Source organism: Cupressus sempervirens, chromosome 10, assembly GCF_028749045.1.
Source record: "Cupressus sempervirens isolate cs-2001-9-10 chromosome 10, ASM2874904v1, whole genome shotgun sequence".
NCBI classification, from domain to species: Eukaryota; Viridiplantae; Streptophyta; class Pinopsida; order Cupressales; family Cupressaceae; genus Cupressus; species Cupressus sempervirens.
The window spans coordinates 406,258,273-406,276,802 of record NC_143127.1 but is presented as its reverse complement, the minus strand read 5'-3'; the positions used below and the strand labels follow the sequence as shown (position 1 = coordinate 406,276,802).

At 32.9% G+C, this 18,530-nt stretch overlaps 1 protein-coding gene across 3 annotated transcripts; it reads right to left on the bottom strand.

Moving 5' to 3' along the window:
* Window positions 1-11,572: 11,572 nt before the first annotated feature.
* Window positions 11,573-17,613, bottom strand: LOC149534377 (uncharacterized). 3 transcript variants are annotated; one of them, XM_089807157.1, is made up of 10 exons: window positions 17,506-17,613; window positions 16,309-16,480; window positions 16,050-16,192; window positions 15,300-15,968; window positions 15,003-15,092; window positions 14,651-14,806; window positions 14,450-14,515; window positions 14,288-14,353; window positions 13,116-13,184; window positions 11,573-12,353 (listed from the first exon to the last, which is right to left on the bottom strand). In XM_089807157.1, exons 4-10 carry the CDS (start codon window positions 15,930-15,932, stop codon window positions 11,889-11,891), a joined length of 1,545 nt encoding a protein of 514 aa, XP_089663283.1. In that variant the 5' UTR covers window positions 15,933-15,968; window positions 16,050-16,192; window positions 16,309-16,480; window positions 17,506-17,613; the 3' UTR covers window positions 11,573-11,888. The 3 variants fall into 3 exon arrangements, with proteins under 3 accessions (XP_089663283.1, XP_089663282.1, XP_089663281.1); XM_089807156.1 differs by having other exon boundaries at window positions 15,300-16,192; window positions 16,309-16,380; window positions 16,452-16,480; XM_089807155.1 differs by having other exon boundaries at window positions 15,300-16,192.
* Between the last annotated feature and the right edge of the window lie 917 nt (window positions 17,614-18,530).

Genomic DNA, 18,530 nt, shown 5'->3' with positions numbered 1-18,530 from the left:
TACCATGAAGGAACTTCACTCTATTATTTTTTCCATGGTGTTAGATAAGGCGTCTAGGCTAGATGGGTTTACTATGGTTTTTTTTCAAAAATGTTGGGATGTGATTAACTTTGATCTATTGTTGGCTATAGAAGAATCTAGTAAACAGGGTTATGTTCTCAAGAATTTTAATAATAGGAATCTCGCTTTAATCCCCAAAACCAAAAATCCTGGTACTTTTGTCGATTTTAGACCCATCTCTCTCTATAATTCTGTCTACAAAATTTTCACTAAAGCAATCTACTTTAGATTAAAACCCCTCATTTCTTCAATTATCTCTCCCCAACAAGAAGGTTTTGTCCCATGTAGGGATACCTCAAACGGTGCATTAGTTGTCCTTGAAGTTCTTCATACTATTGAATCTTCCCAAATCTCATCTTCTATCCTAAAACTTGACATGATGAAAGCTTACAATAAAGTGAATTGGTCTTTCCTCCCCATGGTTCTTAATTTTTTTGGATTTGTAGATGCATGGTGTAAATGGATTAAGAACTGTCTGTCAGGAGCATCTTTTTCAGTCTTAATTAATTATGTCCCCTTAGGATTTTTTTGTGCCTCCCAGATTTCGACAAGGAGATCCTTCATCCCCATTCCTATTTATTATAATGGCTGAGGCTTTCAACACATCGATTCAAATATTAAAAAATATCTAGTTAACTAGAAAGGTATATCTATCCCTAATTTTGTCCTCTCTATTTTCCACAATTTTTTTGTAAACGATACGTTGTTGTTTGGGAAATCCAACATCCAAGAGGCTAAATGCATAAAGAAGGTTTTAGACACTTATATTTCAGGGTCTGGTCAAGTCATCAATCCTCTCAAACCCAAACTTGACTTGTTTTTCACCTCACAACCTATTTAGGACATAATTTCCAATATTTTTGGTTTTCCATTAGATAAGCTTCCTTCTACATACCTTGGCATTCCTTTCTTTTTTGGTCAAGTTAAGTCTTCTTATTGGGACACTGTGATCTTCAGGTTGAAAAATAGAATTTCTGCCTAGAACGCAAGATGGCTATTAGTCTCTAGCAGGATTTTACTAGTTAAAACCGTCTTAACAACTATTCCTAATTATTATATCTCTACACTCAAAGCTCCAAAGTCAAGTATCTCACGTATTGAAAAGATCATTCGTTCCTTCCTCTGGACCTCTAATATGTCCAATGAAAAGAAAGTCCTTCTGGTCTCTTTGGGAAATCTTTCGATCAATAAAGCATTTGGAGGGTTAGGGTTGCATGACATATCCCTTAGAAACAAATCTTTTGGTGGGAAGTTGGTTTGGAATATGTATTTAAATCACATGCGCTATGGTGCCAAATTATGCAAGAAAAATATTTATATATCCCCAACCCTAATAGAATTCTTACCATCTCTATCCCTCCTTCTAGTTCTCCTACATGGAATTTTATGGTTTCATCTAGAAATGTTGTCACTAAATTCCTATCCTGGAAAGTTCACAATGGGTCTAGTGTTTCATTCTTGAAAGATTCGTGGAATGAATTCTCTCCTTTATGTTCCTTGATCTCTTTAGATAAACTTATGCATGTTTCCTCATCTTTGTGGAGATATATGTTGGTAGATTATGTGGATCATGTGGATTTAATATCACACAAGGCTATTTGGAAAGATCCACTTGACCTTCCCATATATATCTACTACTAAAGAGTTATCAACTATTCTTGTCAATCGATTAGTTTATTTGTCTAATGGTAATGATAAAATAATTTGGTGCCCCTTGAAAGAAGCATTGTATTATGTTAAATCTGGCCATGTTGCCTTGTAACATATGGCAAATCATCATAGTAATCAACAGGATTTTTCCTTCTGTTGGGATAAATCAATTCTTCCTAAGGAGTGAGTATTTTCATGGCTTGCTATAAAAGGAAGAATCCTAACTAGTTATAGGCTAGCTAGACTTCACATAGCACTTCCCTTCACTTGTGTGTTATACAACATGTATTAGGAAATAATGGACCATCTTTTTGTCCCCTATCTTTTTGCCCAATAGTGTTGGTATTTTTTTATGAGTAAATTATCTATATCTTTCCCTCTCCCTAACTCATTGTGGGAACTCTTCCAATATTGGCCAACATTATTCTTAAATTCTCTATTTTCATGCCTATGGTTTATTATTCCTTCTTCAATAATTTGGTTGATTTGGTGGTAAATGAATAAAAGAATATCCAAGAAAGTTTGTTCAAACATCCCCTCAATCTTAAGCACAATTGAAAATCTTATATCTAAGCAAGTTAATAACATGTTTTCTCTTCATTTTAACCCAAATGCCTTATTCACATCGTGGGATATTTCAGTAACATCTAGCTGGAAAAATATTTTGTTCCTTGTTCACCTATATTTCCTCATATCTAGAAATGTCCTATTTGAATATCTGATATTAAGTGGAAATTTTGATGGTTCTTCAAGAGGGAACCTGGGTGAGTCAGGCATTGGTTGTTATTTGAGAGATTAGTCAGGCAAGGTTCTTGTTCTATCAGAACTTCCTATATTCCCATGAACTAATAACATGGTTGAAGCTATTTCTTTGTTAGCAAGTTTGACGATTGCAAAAAAAAGTCAATCTCTAACCTTCATATTGAAGGAGATCCATCATTCATAATTAATGCTTGTATTAGTAGAAATATTAAAATTGGTAGCTGAAGTATCCTTCATCAAATTTGGGGACTCATTGATTCTTTAAACAACTTTGTTATATATCATACATATCGAGAAGGTAATGCTTTGGCAGATTCTTTCCAACTAACTTGGGTTGTGACAAGGTAATTTTGGAGCCTTCTATCTCATTGAGTTCAATTAAAAAAAATCTAGATCTACTTGCTATTATTGGAAAAGAATCTAGATAAGTAGTGTACAATTTTTAGTGACACATATATATCTTTGGCTAGAGTTTTCTATACTAATTAGTGCTTGTGTTGAACACTAAATAGTATAGAAAGAGTAACCTCTAGTTTCACGGGTGTGCATTTTTAGTTGTTAATTATGTTATGTCATGCCAAATGCCACTTAGACATATCTTTTTTAGGTGGAGATATTTATGATGTTATATCTACACACTAATTTGCATAGCAATTTTGTCTTGTCATGAAAAAGGTGTGCCAAATTGGTAATGAGTATTTGGCATGACATAAGTTAATTATGTTTCTTCATCTATTCTTGTTTGCGCTCCTACTTGGTGCTAAAGAACTAAGTTGGTACCTTTATCATTATATCTCCCTCGTGCTCTTGTAGGCTCTCCTTTCAATTCATTTTTCATTTCTAGTCATTATTTACCTCCAACAAATATGTGATGTTTTACCTGCCATTTGTTTGTCACATATCCATCTGTCAAGGTATTTTTCAGCATTCTTACAATTTGTGTCATCCTTGTTCATTATTTTTTGATCCTCGGGTATGATTTGGGACTCAAATTATCCCTTCTCTTTACTGTTTCATGCTTGCAGTTAATTAGTCTATAAGATTAACATGCTTCGGTAATTTGTTGTCTTTGACTTACGTCAATTCTCTCATGTGTCATTATTCCTTGCTTATTTCTCACTAGATTTTATACCTTTTATGTGTAACATCTGAAGTCATTATTTCTAGCGATGGATGTTCTTGCAATTATGGCTCCGAGTATTTTTAAGGGAGATGTTGATTTCACTCTTTATTTATCTTTCTATTGGGGGGACTCTTTCATCACCATGATGTGTTAAGAGACCATGCAGTTTTTATGGTTTATGAAAGCATCAAAAAAGCTTTGGAAAGATAGTCTTTTCACCATGTTAAAATCTCCCTTCAGCAATATGGGGTTTTTTTATCTAAGGAATGCATCAACAAAATTCATCAAGTGGTATTTTTTATGCGATTTATTGGAGGCAGAGTTCTCTCATTTTCCCATTGTGTCTTTGCAATCTCATGCTATTCCCAATTTGAACCTTGGCCTTTCTCTGGGGATATCTCATTGGCTCATATAGATACTTGACTTTTTCTTTTACATGGTACATTGTGGTCTCTGTGAATTTTGTGGTTTTGATGCATGTTTTGTTTGCTCCACTTTCAGCGAGTTGAAAAGTTAATCTCTAGCCTACTTACAAGAAGCTCTCCTACACATACATCTTCTCTCTAATGGATTATGTTTCTATTTTCATTGTAATATCATTTCCTTTAGTGGATCAATCTTTTTTAACTTCGGGTTATAGTCCCATAGAGATGCAAAACATGTAACGCCTACATCTAGCTCTTTGTATCTATTCATTGTTGTAACATGGATGGACTATTGATGGATTCTTCCTCACAGTGATCTATCTCTTTTTGGGTTTTTGTTTCATGATGGGGTCAAGAATGAAGTTTTTTTTACTGGTTCTTTTCTCTAGGAGCCCCTTATTTTAGAACCAAAAAATATGTAAAAATGAAAATATTAATATAATATATCAAGTGACACTACCACCTTGCTTCAAAAAAAAAACAAAACATTTGAATAACACTTGTCATATTCTATTTTATATGTATTATATTATTGTGTATGCAAACATAATTTCATAAACACATTTTTTTAATAAGCATCTAATAAACTTTTTTGCACAACCTGTGATGCCAGAACTATATGCTCTTTAGCCTCACATGAAATTCTTTTGACAAAGAGTAATGAATTAGTGAGGAAATGAGGTATCTTATCCCCATTTTACAAATTTGAGGCTCAAACTCACAACCAAATTGGTTAGTAAAGACAAAAGTAGGCCTACAATTGATTAATGACATTAGTGCATGCCTTCTAGTCCTGCATGAAACACTTTTGACCTAAAGCTATGAATTGGTGAGGCCATAAACAAGGTTTAAACCCTCAAGCATATTCGATTAATGAAGATGAAACCCACAATCACAATGATCCAAGGAATGTTTTAACCTTGGTGGCTATTGTTGGTGTTTTGAAATGTTACAGTTTCAAATTATCCTGATGAGAATGAGATACATCTAGGGGTAGCTACTTCCCATCTTCAACATACCCTTTTAGACACTGGGCCAACTATAACGCTATACCCTTCTTCTACTTCAGGCTCTGCAAAATCTAGGCATGTGTACCTATAGATTCTTTATATGGTACCAGTTGTCAAAAGCATATGTTGAATCTAAACAAAGTAGATAAAATCCTTAATCTTCTAACACTTATGCAAAGATCCCAGACATGCAATAGATAATGATATGACCTAAGAAATTGATAAGCTAAGTGAGGGCATCACATTTTAGTTCCTTCAACATGAAATGAACAAGATTTTGATTAATGATGTTAAAAATCAACACAACCCAAGTATGCAACAAAAAAAACATGCAATCTCCTAGATGATCAGTCCCTTATCCGTTGGGCACAAGCTAAGTCAAAACATACATATGGATACCTAAGATATACTCATATATTCAGATATCTGATCTATCCATTCACCTTGTAAATAAACATCTATCTTCATAAAAACTCTCATACTTATTGTAATATCATCCTGCTGAAACCTGGAACCTTGTCAAGGTAAATAAGCATTTACTTGGCTCTTTGTTCCAATAACAAACCTATCCAGATATACAACCTTAAGGGATTCCAAATGAGTTTAAGATCTTTGCTCTTAAACACAAAATATTGCAGGCAACAGAGGAAGGAGGCAAGAATCAAAGTGAAACTAAGAAAATGAAACTTTGTATTAATCTCCTTGAAACCAATACATCAAGGTATATGCCAAAACTCAGAATATACACAATAAACGATTGCATAATTTGTTTTCTTCAAGGGAACTACAATACTGTTGTTCATAGCAGAGAAATATGTTGAGAGTGGGCGGTATTACAACAATAAAACTGGAGTCATCCTTTCCATCACAGTAGTAAAGACTAGAACCCCTTTATTGGTCTCCCAATAGTGAGAAAATTTCCAAAATTTGGACCATTACAAATGAAAGGAGGAGAGGATATACAGATGAGAAGAAGTTTCTAGATCATATTTGATGATTCCATGTGTCGACTTGAAACTCTTCCTGTTGCTATTGTTTAAATGTATCTCTTCTTTCTTGGTGGCTGAGAATCAAATCTCATCACAGCCAAATAATTGTTTTGCAAAATATCTCCTTAGAGTAATGAGAAAAACTACTTTATTGGAAAATATGAGATAAGAAGGAGCCTTAAATTTAATTCTCTTTGTCTTCGTCTGCTCATGATCATGAAATTCTCATCTGCCTCTACAATTTCCTTCGAGATATTTACTTTTTATTTGGTGGTCATTGAGAATATGATTTTAGATGATTTTCCAACATATCCCCTCTCAACTGAAAAATTGAATCCTTACTTGGAGACTGCATCTGCAAATCAAATTATTCACTCATTCTATTTGGCTCCACATAGAACCATTCGGGCTATTCCTACATTTTTTATCAAATATATCTACCACCCTAGGTAAAAAATTGGTTGACTTTCCATGTGTCACAAAGTCGCTTCCTTGCTTTGACTAAAGTTCGATCATTTTCACAAATCGGTGAAGCGCTGATCGTCAATCTTCCCAAGCTCGATGATCACAAAAAATATTATAACTTTACAATTACATCTTTAAAATTACGGTCCCATTGATACACTCATCTTCTAGCCTAGCAAACACATGGATCGTCCCACCAGTCGTCATGTTCCACATCATAATTCTTTTCCACCCTAGCATAACTAGGAAATTTCTACGTAAGTAGTCCCATTTGTCTACATGGCAAGTAGGTGCTTCCTCACTTCAACTAAAGTTCACTCATTTTTGTCTTGCGAGAATGTTGTCCGTTGATCTTCCTAAGATCAACGGTGTATACAAATCGTGCCTTTTAAGTCTAGTCAGAAGAGTTAGCCACTAAATGCACTACCTTTTTCCAACATGTTCTAACAGTTGCTAATTGCACATATTGCACTATTACCTTTTAAAACTGTGGGCCCATGACCTAATCACATGCTCTGTAAGGCACTTCCTCGCTTCAGCTAAACTTTGAGCTTATTTATATTGCAAGTAAGTGCTACCTGTTGATCTTCTCAAAATCAATGGGGTACATATCTTATGTCCTTTGAACTATATCAACATTCTTTGTGACATCACTAAAGACACGTGTCGCCATGGCGATTTACTGCTTTGATTAAACTCCACACATCTTCATGAAGCGGTAATAGGCCCACCATTGATCTTCCAAAGATCAACAACTTAGTGATATGATGCCCAAAAGTGTCCTTACTGTCCAGCTCAACCAATGAGATTGCTAAAAATTCCAATGTGCGTTGACAATATTGCAAAAGTTCTAAAAAGGTTCTAACAAATTCTAATGGGTTCTGATGTTCTCCAATCTTTGCAATGCATTTAAAAACTCAACGTCACCAAATGCTATGTGGCTCAAGGACGCTTGACCGCATTCCATAAATTTTGTTCAACTTCATCTTGTGGGCATGCACTCATCGTTGATCTTCCCAAGATCAATGGTCTGCAGGAACAAACCACCATAGTTAAGAGATTTTGCCAAATTCTTAGGAAAATAACCATGATTAGGGAACTACCTTTAGTGAAGGGTTTACTTCATGAAAAGTAATCTAACAAAGAATAAAATATGGGAAAATGAAAACTGAGGATAAAGGTTTTCCTACGTATTTTATAAAATATTACTTTCCATGAATTTGAGAACTAGGGCATACAAACAAGAGTTTATGAAATTTGAATGATTTTATCTAGGGTTTTAACAAATTTCATAAATTTTAAACACAAAGCTAGGGTTTCTCACTAAAGGGTGTAACAAAATCATAAAGGGTGAAAAACTAGGCCAACAGGTACAACACCACCACCATGATGTAACAACACACTAAGTACTAAGCCCTAATAATTTAATGATTATTTTAATTACAACCTTTTGCCTTTTCTTCTTAATGTTCAACATTAGAAAAATATATACACGTGAATTGAATAAAAAACACTACTTAAATACAAATAAATGTTATTGAATTGTTAATAAATATAAATATTTTGATTGTTTAAATAGTGTATACTCTGTAAAAGTAATAAAAAAAAGTAGCATCTAGTGGCTTAGTACTTGCCTTCAATTAGTTTAGATTTTGTATATCTATTTAATGAAAAATTTATTCTATATTATTAAAAGTATTAAATATATTAATTTATATATAATTAAATATTGATAATCCTAATATAATTATAATCCTAATAGTAATTATTATTTAAATTCCAATTTTAAATAAATATATTTAAATTAATTATAAATCTATTTAGATATTATTATGATATTTTTAAATAATTATAAGTGTAATAATAATATATATTCCTATAAGTTATAAACAATTTAAATATTATAATAAAAAATTGTTCATAATTAATTTAAACCTATTAATTGAAATAGTTAGAAATAGAAATAGGATAAGAAAAGGACAAAAATAAATTTTTTAAAAATTAAAGAAATGACAAATTATTTTTATTGTAGTAAGCAAATATATTTCACATAAATTCACTGAAAATCAAATCATTTCTTAATTTTAGACAATATTAGAAATGCAATTTGATTATTATATATATATAAAAAAAAAAAAAAATATTATGACATTATTCATAAATGTAGGTCATATTCTTAAAAATCATCTTAAATTGATTTTGATTGGTAGAAATAAGAAACAAGTGCCACATAATGGCTAGTACTTGCCGAAATAATAATTGATTAGTTAGAGAGGAAAATAAAATAAAATAATTAATTAAAGTATAGATAGGGATCTTGATTTTGTTATTGGTATAGTAAGAAGGTGTAAGACATTGTACAAGTTATTGATTGTAATCGTTGTATTAATCTTTTGTTTTTGGTTCACTCTGATATTATGTTCGAAAAGAAAAAAAGAAACTAAGTTTAATCTAAAATACAAAAAAAATCATTATAAAAATTATAATAAAAATATCATAGATAATAATCGAAAAATCATAACATTTTCTAATTCATTTTGATTGAAATAGATTCTCATTGATTATAAAATTAAAGTAATACTATTTATTCTAATAGATTCTCATTGACCATTATTTTGGTTTTTTTGTTTCTTTGTATTATCAAAAAAATTAAATTGAAAAACATATAATTATTAGAATGATATATAAATAAATTTAAAATAGAAAATAGAAAATAATCAAAATCTAAGACAAGCATGTTTAAATAAATAGAACATAATTTTTTTTTGGTCAAAATCTATTGTATTTGATACATTCCTATAGCTATTTATAATATTGGTATAAGAAAATTAATATAAAATTTCTGTTGCTAGTTGAAAATTTAAGTGCAAAAATTAAAATTGTATTAAATTAAAAACTCTAAGTTTAATCTATATTGTAATTTTTGATTTATTATATTTGATTTTGAATTAAATTATTATTTAACTATTACAAGTGATTTTTATTGTATATTAATCATTTATTTTTATAAACATTTTAAACTTTAGCTTTAGCTTTTAAATTTGTGTTTAAGACTCCAATATATTTGTTTATAAATTTTAATCACTAATTATAGAAAGTGATTACAATAGTACTATACCTACAACAAGTACGAACAATAATCACTAGTTACAAAAAATTGATTACAATAGTACTGTGGGCAAGTACTATTGATTACAATAGATTAAAATTTTTAGTAGTTATAATATGAAAATAATTTAGCGATTGAATTATCATTTAATTTTGTATAAAAGAACATACATATTTACATATTAGAAAAATAATGCTTTTCAATACAAAATATTAGTAATTTAAAATAATTTTAATTTTATGATTAGTATTATAAGTTAGTTGCAATTTTATTATTTTATTACATTTTTAGACATAATTTATATTAACTACAACTTCTATACAAACAATTTGAAATATTATTCATTATTCTTAAAATCCATTCATTCAAAATATATAATGAATCAAAAGAAAATAGTTTTAATCAATTTAGAAATTACAAATCTTACAAATAAACGTTTGAAAAAATAAAAGCTAAAATAAAAAATAAGTGTCAATAGTTTAGAAATTATTTATATTATAATTTTTCCTTTTTAATTCAATATCAAAAATAATTAGAAAAAATTTAATTTTAGTGCTACATTAATTGAAATTAAAAACATTTAACATTAATTTAATACTATATATTAGAACAGTAGTTATCAAATATATACATTAAATATAAACTATAATATATTTAATTATACAGTTTTAAAATTCAAAATTTATTTTAGTATCACAATTTTAAATTTTAAATTAATGTATAAAAAGAGTGAATATTACTAAATAAAATTTCAAAACTAAAACAACAAAATCAAATTAAGTTTTGAAATGAAATAATTAAAACTAAGATAAAATATCTATAAAAAAATTCCTATGGCTTTCCCTATAAGACCCAACCAATTTAACCAATCGTGTAAACTAATTAGATTTTAGGAAGAAGTGAATGCAATACCTGCACCAATTACACCATATAGAAATAAATACAAATATTTATATTGTTGAAAGCAATTTCTATAAAATAGAGTACACATACAATACTCAATGAATCTTCAAATACGGTAAGGACTATAAATCATTAATGCTCTACAAATGTCAACCCTCAAAAGCAATACTTATGCTGTGCTAAACCTAAGCTGGTCTATGGTTGTGTTATTGAACTGTTTTTAAGAGACATAAACATTCATAACGAAAACGGAACATGAAATCTCCACCCTATCCAACGTTATATAAATAGCAGAGAGATAAAAGAAGAGTATACATTCCAGTGAATCATGGCTGCCATGCCTGTAATATTTCCATCTATTAATCTTAGAACGTTGCTTTTAGATAATTCAAGGCTCGCACGTGTGGCCTTGAATGCTAATCTGACGTAAAGCATACGTGCACGTATATAATTCATTTAGTAGTTGATAAGAATAATTTAAATTATAAGTATCTATATCAATACAAGAGCAATATTAGGCTCTACTTTAAGATAGAAAATGAATTAGTTCATTTGTGATTGATGAGCCTTTTCGTAATATTCAACTCACAAAACTAGATGATATTAGTCCTCACCTCAGCATAGAATATGAATTAATGTTGACCTCCTAATATTTGAGCTCTTTCTTCCATGCAGCGGCTACCTTTTAGCTGTAATGCTTTTACTTTTACTAGACATGATTCTTGGTAGAGGGCTAATATTGTTGAATGAGATAATAATGACAAATGCTATAATGCTTTGGTATCTTTCAAAGGTCATACAAATAAATTTATAATAATTGTGTACCCAAATCATACTTTATTTAAAGAAACAAGAAGCGCATGTGATTGTAGAGAACTTTTTCTTAAGAAAAAGAGAAGATATTGAAAAATAAAAGAAAGATATTGAAAGTAAAGAAAGTGATTGACAAAATATTGACATAAAGTTTAGGCATGCCAAACGTAAATTTCAACAAACAACAAAGACAATTGTAAAGTTAAAAAAAAAGTTAATGACTATGTACTCAAAGTGATTCAGACGGCAATCCAAAGGAGGACTTTTGTCATGGCTCGTAATAATCTTTCATATTTAGTGAATAAAAACGGCTTTGGGTCAACAATACATAATTGTTATATGTAGAAGTCTATGTAAATAAGGCACCAAATAGAGCGAGTGCCTTATTTTAATAGACTTACTTTTGGTCATATCTAAACAAAATAGAGCCCCAAGTTTAGAACAGATTTTAAGAATGACCATTTTGATAGAAATTGTTGAAGCATCAGAATATTCTCTCCTATGCTTGAACAATTTCATGCAAACTAAACATCTGATTGAGTAATTGTACACTTTCCTTTTGGACGTCGTGCGCTGTTGCTATTCTTCTTTCTTTGAAATGTTGGGTCCTAATCCATTAGATTTTGTAATGGAATTAGCTTCTCTTGAATCCTTGGGATTCCTTGTTCCATTCTTACCACTATTGTTATCAGCTTCAGTTATTCCACTGCCTGGTGAACTGATGGCTGGTTGAATGCTCATAGATGAAGCAGATAATGCCGAGTTTGAAGGTTCTAGAAGCTGCCTTTCTGAGGCATTGGATGCTAGTAGTCCTTGAAGTGAATTAGGATTGGTTACAGCTGACTGAGACCTTGAACCGGAGCCGGATATGGCACTAGCTAATGATATGGGCATGAGACATAGACCTTTGTTCTGAAGGTATTGCATGGCAGTTCCCATATCATCTTCCATTAGCTTTGCCACTTGGCGTTCTGTTAAAGCCAGCCCATCTTGTGAGGAGTTTTGGCTTCCGTTTGTCCTTCCCACTTGTGGGTTATTAGATCCCTGCATCAGAGACACCTAATTAGATTATTCATTATAAAGAAGATTTTAGGCAAGCAGTATATTAGGCAAGCAGTATATTGAAACATTACATATTAAGGCTTGATTCCTAAACCGAAAGTGTAAAATAGTGAAAATTGACTTATTTTTCAAACTTAATTTCTGCAATCAGTATATTGAAACATCACACATTAAGGCTTGATTCCTAAACCAAAAGTGTAAAATAGTGAAAATTGACTTGTTTTTTCAAACTTAATTTCTTGTTTAATATGGGATATTTAAGAATAGCAGTATATTGAGGACCAGCTAGGGAAAAAAACCTAAACTATCATTTTGCATGCAAGGAATAAACAAGGTTAAAAAGAGTGCAATGTTGCAGGGTCCCACGTTGGAGAAAATACGGCATAAGCCTCTACAGTCCATACAGATTTTAAGAGGCTCTCGACCTTGAAACAGTATCAAATTAAGAATGTCCTTTCTGGGTAAAAACCCTTTGCTTTAAGGCAGATTGGTACTAAACCGCTAAACTCTATTTAATCTCTTGCATTAACTTAATGGGTTGTAATTTGAAAATTTTCTTTTGTGCGAAAGTGGTATTGTCTGTTATACTGATCTCCTTCCTTACCTTGAAGGTTGGTTGTTCCTCAATAAAATACTATAGAGACCTACTCATGTCAGGATTTGTTTCCGCTACTTCCAAGAGTTATATATCTAATCAACCTTTTAATGTGTCGGGATGTGACAAAAGACTTTTTATTTTAATACCTCAGCAGGAATATCAGCTACAAGTGGAGCAACTGCTCCTGCACCTCCTAGCCTGCTCATGCTTAATACCTGCAACCATGGAATAAGAATTTTTTAAGTTAACTGGCAAAATCAAAATGAAGTACAAATATGGTGTAGAAGTCTAGTATGACTGCAAACTTTGTCTTGAAATTCTTAACTCGAGTATAGACAAAATACACCGTCTAGGGTACAGTTCTTTTCAGTATGATTTGTACGGATGACGTTGTGCCATCGATGTTGGGCATATATTGGTGCTGTACTACAATTTGTATCATGTTTCTCAGAGCAATAAAACATAATGGGATGATTACAGGACAGTCGGTTGAATGATTCGTCCATGTGAATTGAACTGTTAACTACCATGAGATTCTTACTGTCATGTCAATAGTTTCGTTTCATGAGATTTGTTACATGTTTGTACTGAGATGGAATATTAAGTCTGTCTGAAAGCTGATAAAAGGAGACCCACAAAAGATAAAGCACAGTAGAGGAAGTTAAACAACCACATGATATTTGTCCATAAATATAACCGGTTGCATTTTTAGTTGGTTAAGTCATAAACAAAATGGCATGGTTGATGACGGTATGATGTAAAAGTTGTTAGCTACTGAAAAAAGCTTCTGATAGTTTATTCAGCTGAAAGGCATCCAGTTGAAAGCTATTCTACCAAGCATGTCACTGATAACAGTAAAAGCAACTGGTAGGAACAGGTTGGTTTAATTCATAAAAGAGGTTTTCTAGGATTACAAATGAGTAAAGGTCAATTAAGATTCCACAACAACAGAAAGAAAAGCCAAAAACATATTTACAATTAAAGAAACAATGATACTTTTCATCAAAATTAAAAGCAAATAATTGCTTAGTAAGGCAGGAAGATTTGAAAAAGTTGTCTTTGTGTGTGTTGGGAAAGATTGGAATAGCTCGCTTTTTGTTAAATTACCCACGCAACCTGTATATGTTCATTTTTATTTTAAAATACATTGCCAAGGTCAACGTACTTATAGCTCTAGGTTCTGCAAAATTTAGTGGCAGTAGCATGAACAACGCTAATTTAATTTAAGGTTTAACGTTTCTTTGATTTCCAATTTGAATTATCTGAGTTCGAACATGAGACTTAATTAAATAAACAAGTCAGAGTTTCAGGCACCAACCTTCACTTGCAGTTGAAGGAATTTTACATAATCGATAATGTCATCTAACATCGAGGCCTTGTCTGTCTGCACAGCAAGAAAGCAAAGGTTAAATTAATATAGAAATTTCAAATGCCAGAAGAATATGCAGAAGGCCCAGAAAGAAACCCAAAAAAACAAAACCTTATTGGAGTTTGGAACCAGCTCTTGCAGGGCCTTCATTCTTTCTGCTATTCTTTCTCTTCGTAACTGCAACCAGAAGCAAACAAATATGTCACAGAAATGAAAGGAAATAAAACAATGGTACATGAATAAACACTTTCAATATAAAAAATATGTGCAAAAATTGTGTTCCAAAGATTTGCACAGTAAGTAAAAGCATACACGTTCTGCAATACTGTGAGGATCTGTAGCTTGACCTCGCCGTGCCCTTACACGAGGGCGAGCTGGTGCGGATCCAACTGCATTTGGAGGTGGGTGCTGGTGTTGGTGCTGATGTTGAGGCATACCACCATAGCCTTGCATTGGCACTTGGCCGGACTAAAGGAAAATACATCCAAAAAATAATTGTCAAATACTAATTGATTTACAGAAATCCATATCCGTTACAAAGTTTAGGCTTCACAAAAAAACACTTCAAATACAAGGAGGAATTTTAAGAAAAAAATCTGTGAGAAGAATTCATTTTTACTTAAATATTAAATCCTTTTCTAAAACTCTCAGTTAAATCTCGCACCTGGTGATGGAAGTTTGGTCCTGTAGGTCGAACAGGCCGAGTTGATCCTGCAAATGGTGTGAACAATCCTCCAGGGTTCGAATCCCGTACCTATTTTATCATTGCAAAGAACTTTTAATTTTGCTTGATATCAAGCCCAAACATTTCAAGGTGTTATAGTACTAGAAAGACTTTGAACCTGAATGTCTTATGCTATCATGGGATTTTTATGCTGCTTGAAAAGCTTCAGTTATTATATGTAAATATTCTGACCTATGATTTATGTGGCTTTTGCAAGAAGAGATGAGGCCTGCTTACATTATTTGCAGACTTGAAAGTTGCTTCAATGTCCTCCTGTTTACCTTGGCCAAGGCTGAGAGGGAGAGGAAGCATTCCCCCATCGCTTCCTCCAGAACTGGGTGACCTCGTCATCACCGCAGTGCTTCGGGAGGAATTAGCCATCGATGCCAGAAGATGGGTTGGATCTCCTGTACTCAGCTGTAAAACCATGGATCGACCCGGGGAAGTATTGCTTTCATTAATCCTGACAGAATTATTGCCGCCCAGTTGATGCTGCCTCAGCCTGGAAGCCAAAATGGATTCATCATATGATGAAAATTGAAGATTTTCCCTGCCATGGTCCTCGTTAGGCAGCAGCGACATGGTGAATAATTTCTGGTTGTTCTGAGTGTTATTGTTGGTTGAGGCTCCATTGTATTCCCACGGGGCTTTTCCACTTGCAACATCGGACCAGGAGGGTATTGAGAACATTTGTTCGATAAAATCGTCCATTTGAGGCTGATTCTGCTGTTCAAATTGTGAAGGAAAATGCTGCTGCTGCTGCTGCTGTTGCTGTTGCTGCTGCTGTTGTTGGCTGTTTATTTGCATTGGCTGTTGGTCTTGAAAACTTACTGGACTGCTGCTGCTTAAACAAGATGTAGCACTGCTCATGACCTGCCCGGCGGCTGTGCCTAGCAATGACGATGGCTGCATTTTAACAAAAAAGTCCAGTAGACTAGCCAGGATGCCTTCTTGTAGCAGATTCTGAAAATAGGGATTAAAACTTGCCTGACTGGATTTATTTCTGTACTTGTTCAAGAACAAGTTCTAAAGTTTGTAGGCGGAACGAATCCCTAGGCTGACAGTCTGTATTAATCTGTTGATGTGAGGCGGAGACTACGAATTATAAGTTCTCACTCTCGTCAGCTTCTCTGTAAACAAAAAAAAATCTCGAACAATTTTTTAGAATTACAAGAACAGTTTATAAAGGCCTAAAACGTTGCAAAGCCTTCAGTACAAGGCTGTTCTTTGAAAAAAAAATGCATACCTGTTACTAGTTCTCGCAAATTTCATGTCCGAACGGAACAATAATTACATCTGTCCAGTTAAGCTCCCGCGCCTTTACTTACGCTCGCAAATTTCATGTCCGAACAGAACAATAATTACATCTGTCCAGTTAAGCTCCCGCGCCTTTACTTACGCTTCCGCTCTTAAAAAATCTGCTCAAAGGTCAGACAAAAATATTTTTAGTCCTACCTGAAAAATAGCAAAACCATCAATGTGCACATCAGATCGCCAGCGTCGAGAATTGAAGCTGAGCTTAGAAGTAAATTTAACTGATCGCGATGCTTCTTTCTAGTCTCAGAGTAGAAGCATCGAATCAGATTATCTCAGATAAAGCAAGCATCGGAACCGAATAATTTAACCAGAAACTGGACCGAATAATTTAGCAAGAAACTGATTCCAAATCTCCTTAACATATTGTCCTAATCTGACAAGAGTAAATGCATTGTAAACCAAAGAGATTCAAATATCATTAACTAATTTTCTAGTGGAACCCCGAAATCATAAATAACATTCACGGCATCAGCAAACTCATCAGGCAATCCAAACTTGCCGGCTCTTCATGAGCATAATTAATAGAGCTCCAAATAATTAATAAAACTAAATCAAAGAACAGAAATGAGCTTCATATAATCGATAGAACTGCAAATAATTAATGAAACTACCTAACCACACTTGAACGGACGCTCTTAAAATTATTCAACTTCTTGAGATGTGAAAAACGCGATCCTTGGCGCAAAGGTTGCGAATTCACGTGAGGCATGTTTAATTACAAAGAAATGTCTGTAACTCTTTACAATATCGCGTGCTTCAATGGATGCGGCGACTCAGGAAATAGGGCGTGAAAATTGCTCCACATAAAGGCAAAACCAAAAAACTATAATATCAAAAGTCTCTACTACCCAAGAAAACGAAAAAAAAAAAGCACTCAGTTATGTATAATTTATACGGAGAAATCACGAGTATCTACCGTATCATTTTAAAACCTCGTCACGTCTTCTGTAAATTCCAATCGAAAATAATTTCAGAAAAAGAAAATTTTTTCAATCCAGAGAAAAGATTGAAACCGCAGAGCATCCAAGATCCAGAAAAGCCACAAAAAAAACACAGAAGCTATTATTTCCAGTCCGATTCAAGCTAAACCAAACCCAAAACCATTCACAAACTTTTAAAAAATCACCTCAAGAATGTCAGAAGCAGGAAAAAGAATCTCTTCTGACCAGAACTGAAACCGCCCTTGCAAGTTCCGATTTTTCGTTTCGATTCCCGGTGTGAGTTGATTTTGCGAAATGAGAAAGCATGGCATGGGACTATATATATGCATAGGTTTTGGGAATGTAGAAAAGGAACTATTTTCCGATATATAAAATGTTGTGGGTTTGGATAAACTCCATGGACTCATATCACCTTCCTTCTTTCAACATTCTGCCAGAAAATATGTAACTACAATTCTACTCTGGTTTGAAATTTAACCCGTGCGGTCAAATCGATGTCCCCAGTTCGAACCACCCCGAAGAAAAAGTTTCCGGGTCAAACCCGCGACAGTCAGCACCGTCAAATTAGGTGCGGTGAGACGGAAACTTTTTTCTTCAAATTTAAATTTACCCCGACAAATTAAAAATATTGTAAATAATTTAACTTTTGCATCCTTTCAAAAGGTGTGGAGCCAAGACAGAATTATTTAACCGAGGAGTCACCGACGGCCTCAGTCAGTTGTTGGCCGTCATAGTCTGGGCAAAATCTTTATTTTATTTTTCCTTGGCATTGGGCCAGTGTCTAATCTTGTTGAGATTTGACTGCTCCGGTGATATTATTAGGCTTGGCTTAGGTGGGCTCTTTCTTCTTGTAATTAAGTATGAATGCCCTATAATTATCACCTCTCGGACAATGTGCCACTGTTTTCAAGATGGACAAAAGGTATGCTTCTTTGTAAAAGGTGTAATATTGCCCCTTTTTTCCTTATTATTATTAGTCATAACTTTAGATAATTAATGTAAAACAATAAATGATTATTAGTCCTTGTTCACTTTGGTCGAGGAACTTGTGTTATCATTTGGAAAGGGGAATTCATGTTTTCATATTATTATTATTATTGTTATTGAATATTGGTTTTTGTTGTAGAAGATTGACATTCTATGGAGACATTATGAAGATTAGATGAATAGAAATTTTAAAGTTATGAGTTGGAGAGGGTTTGCATGTTCT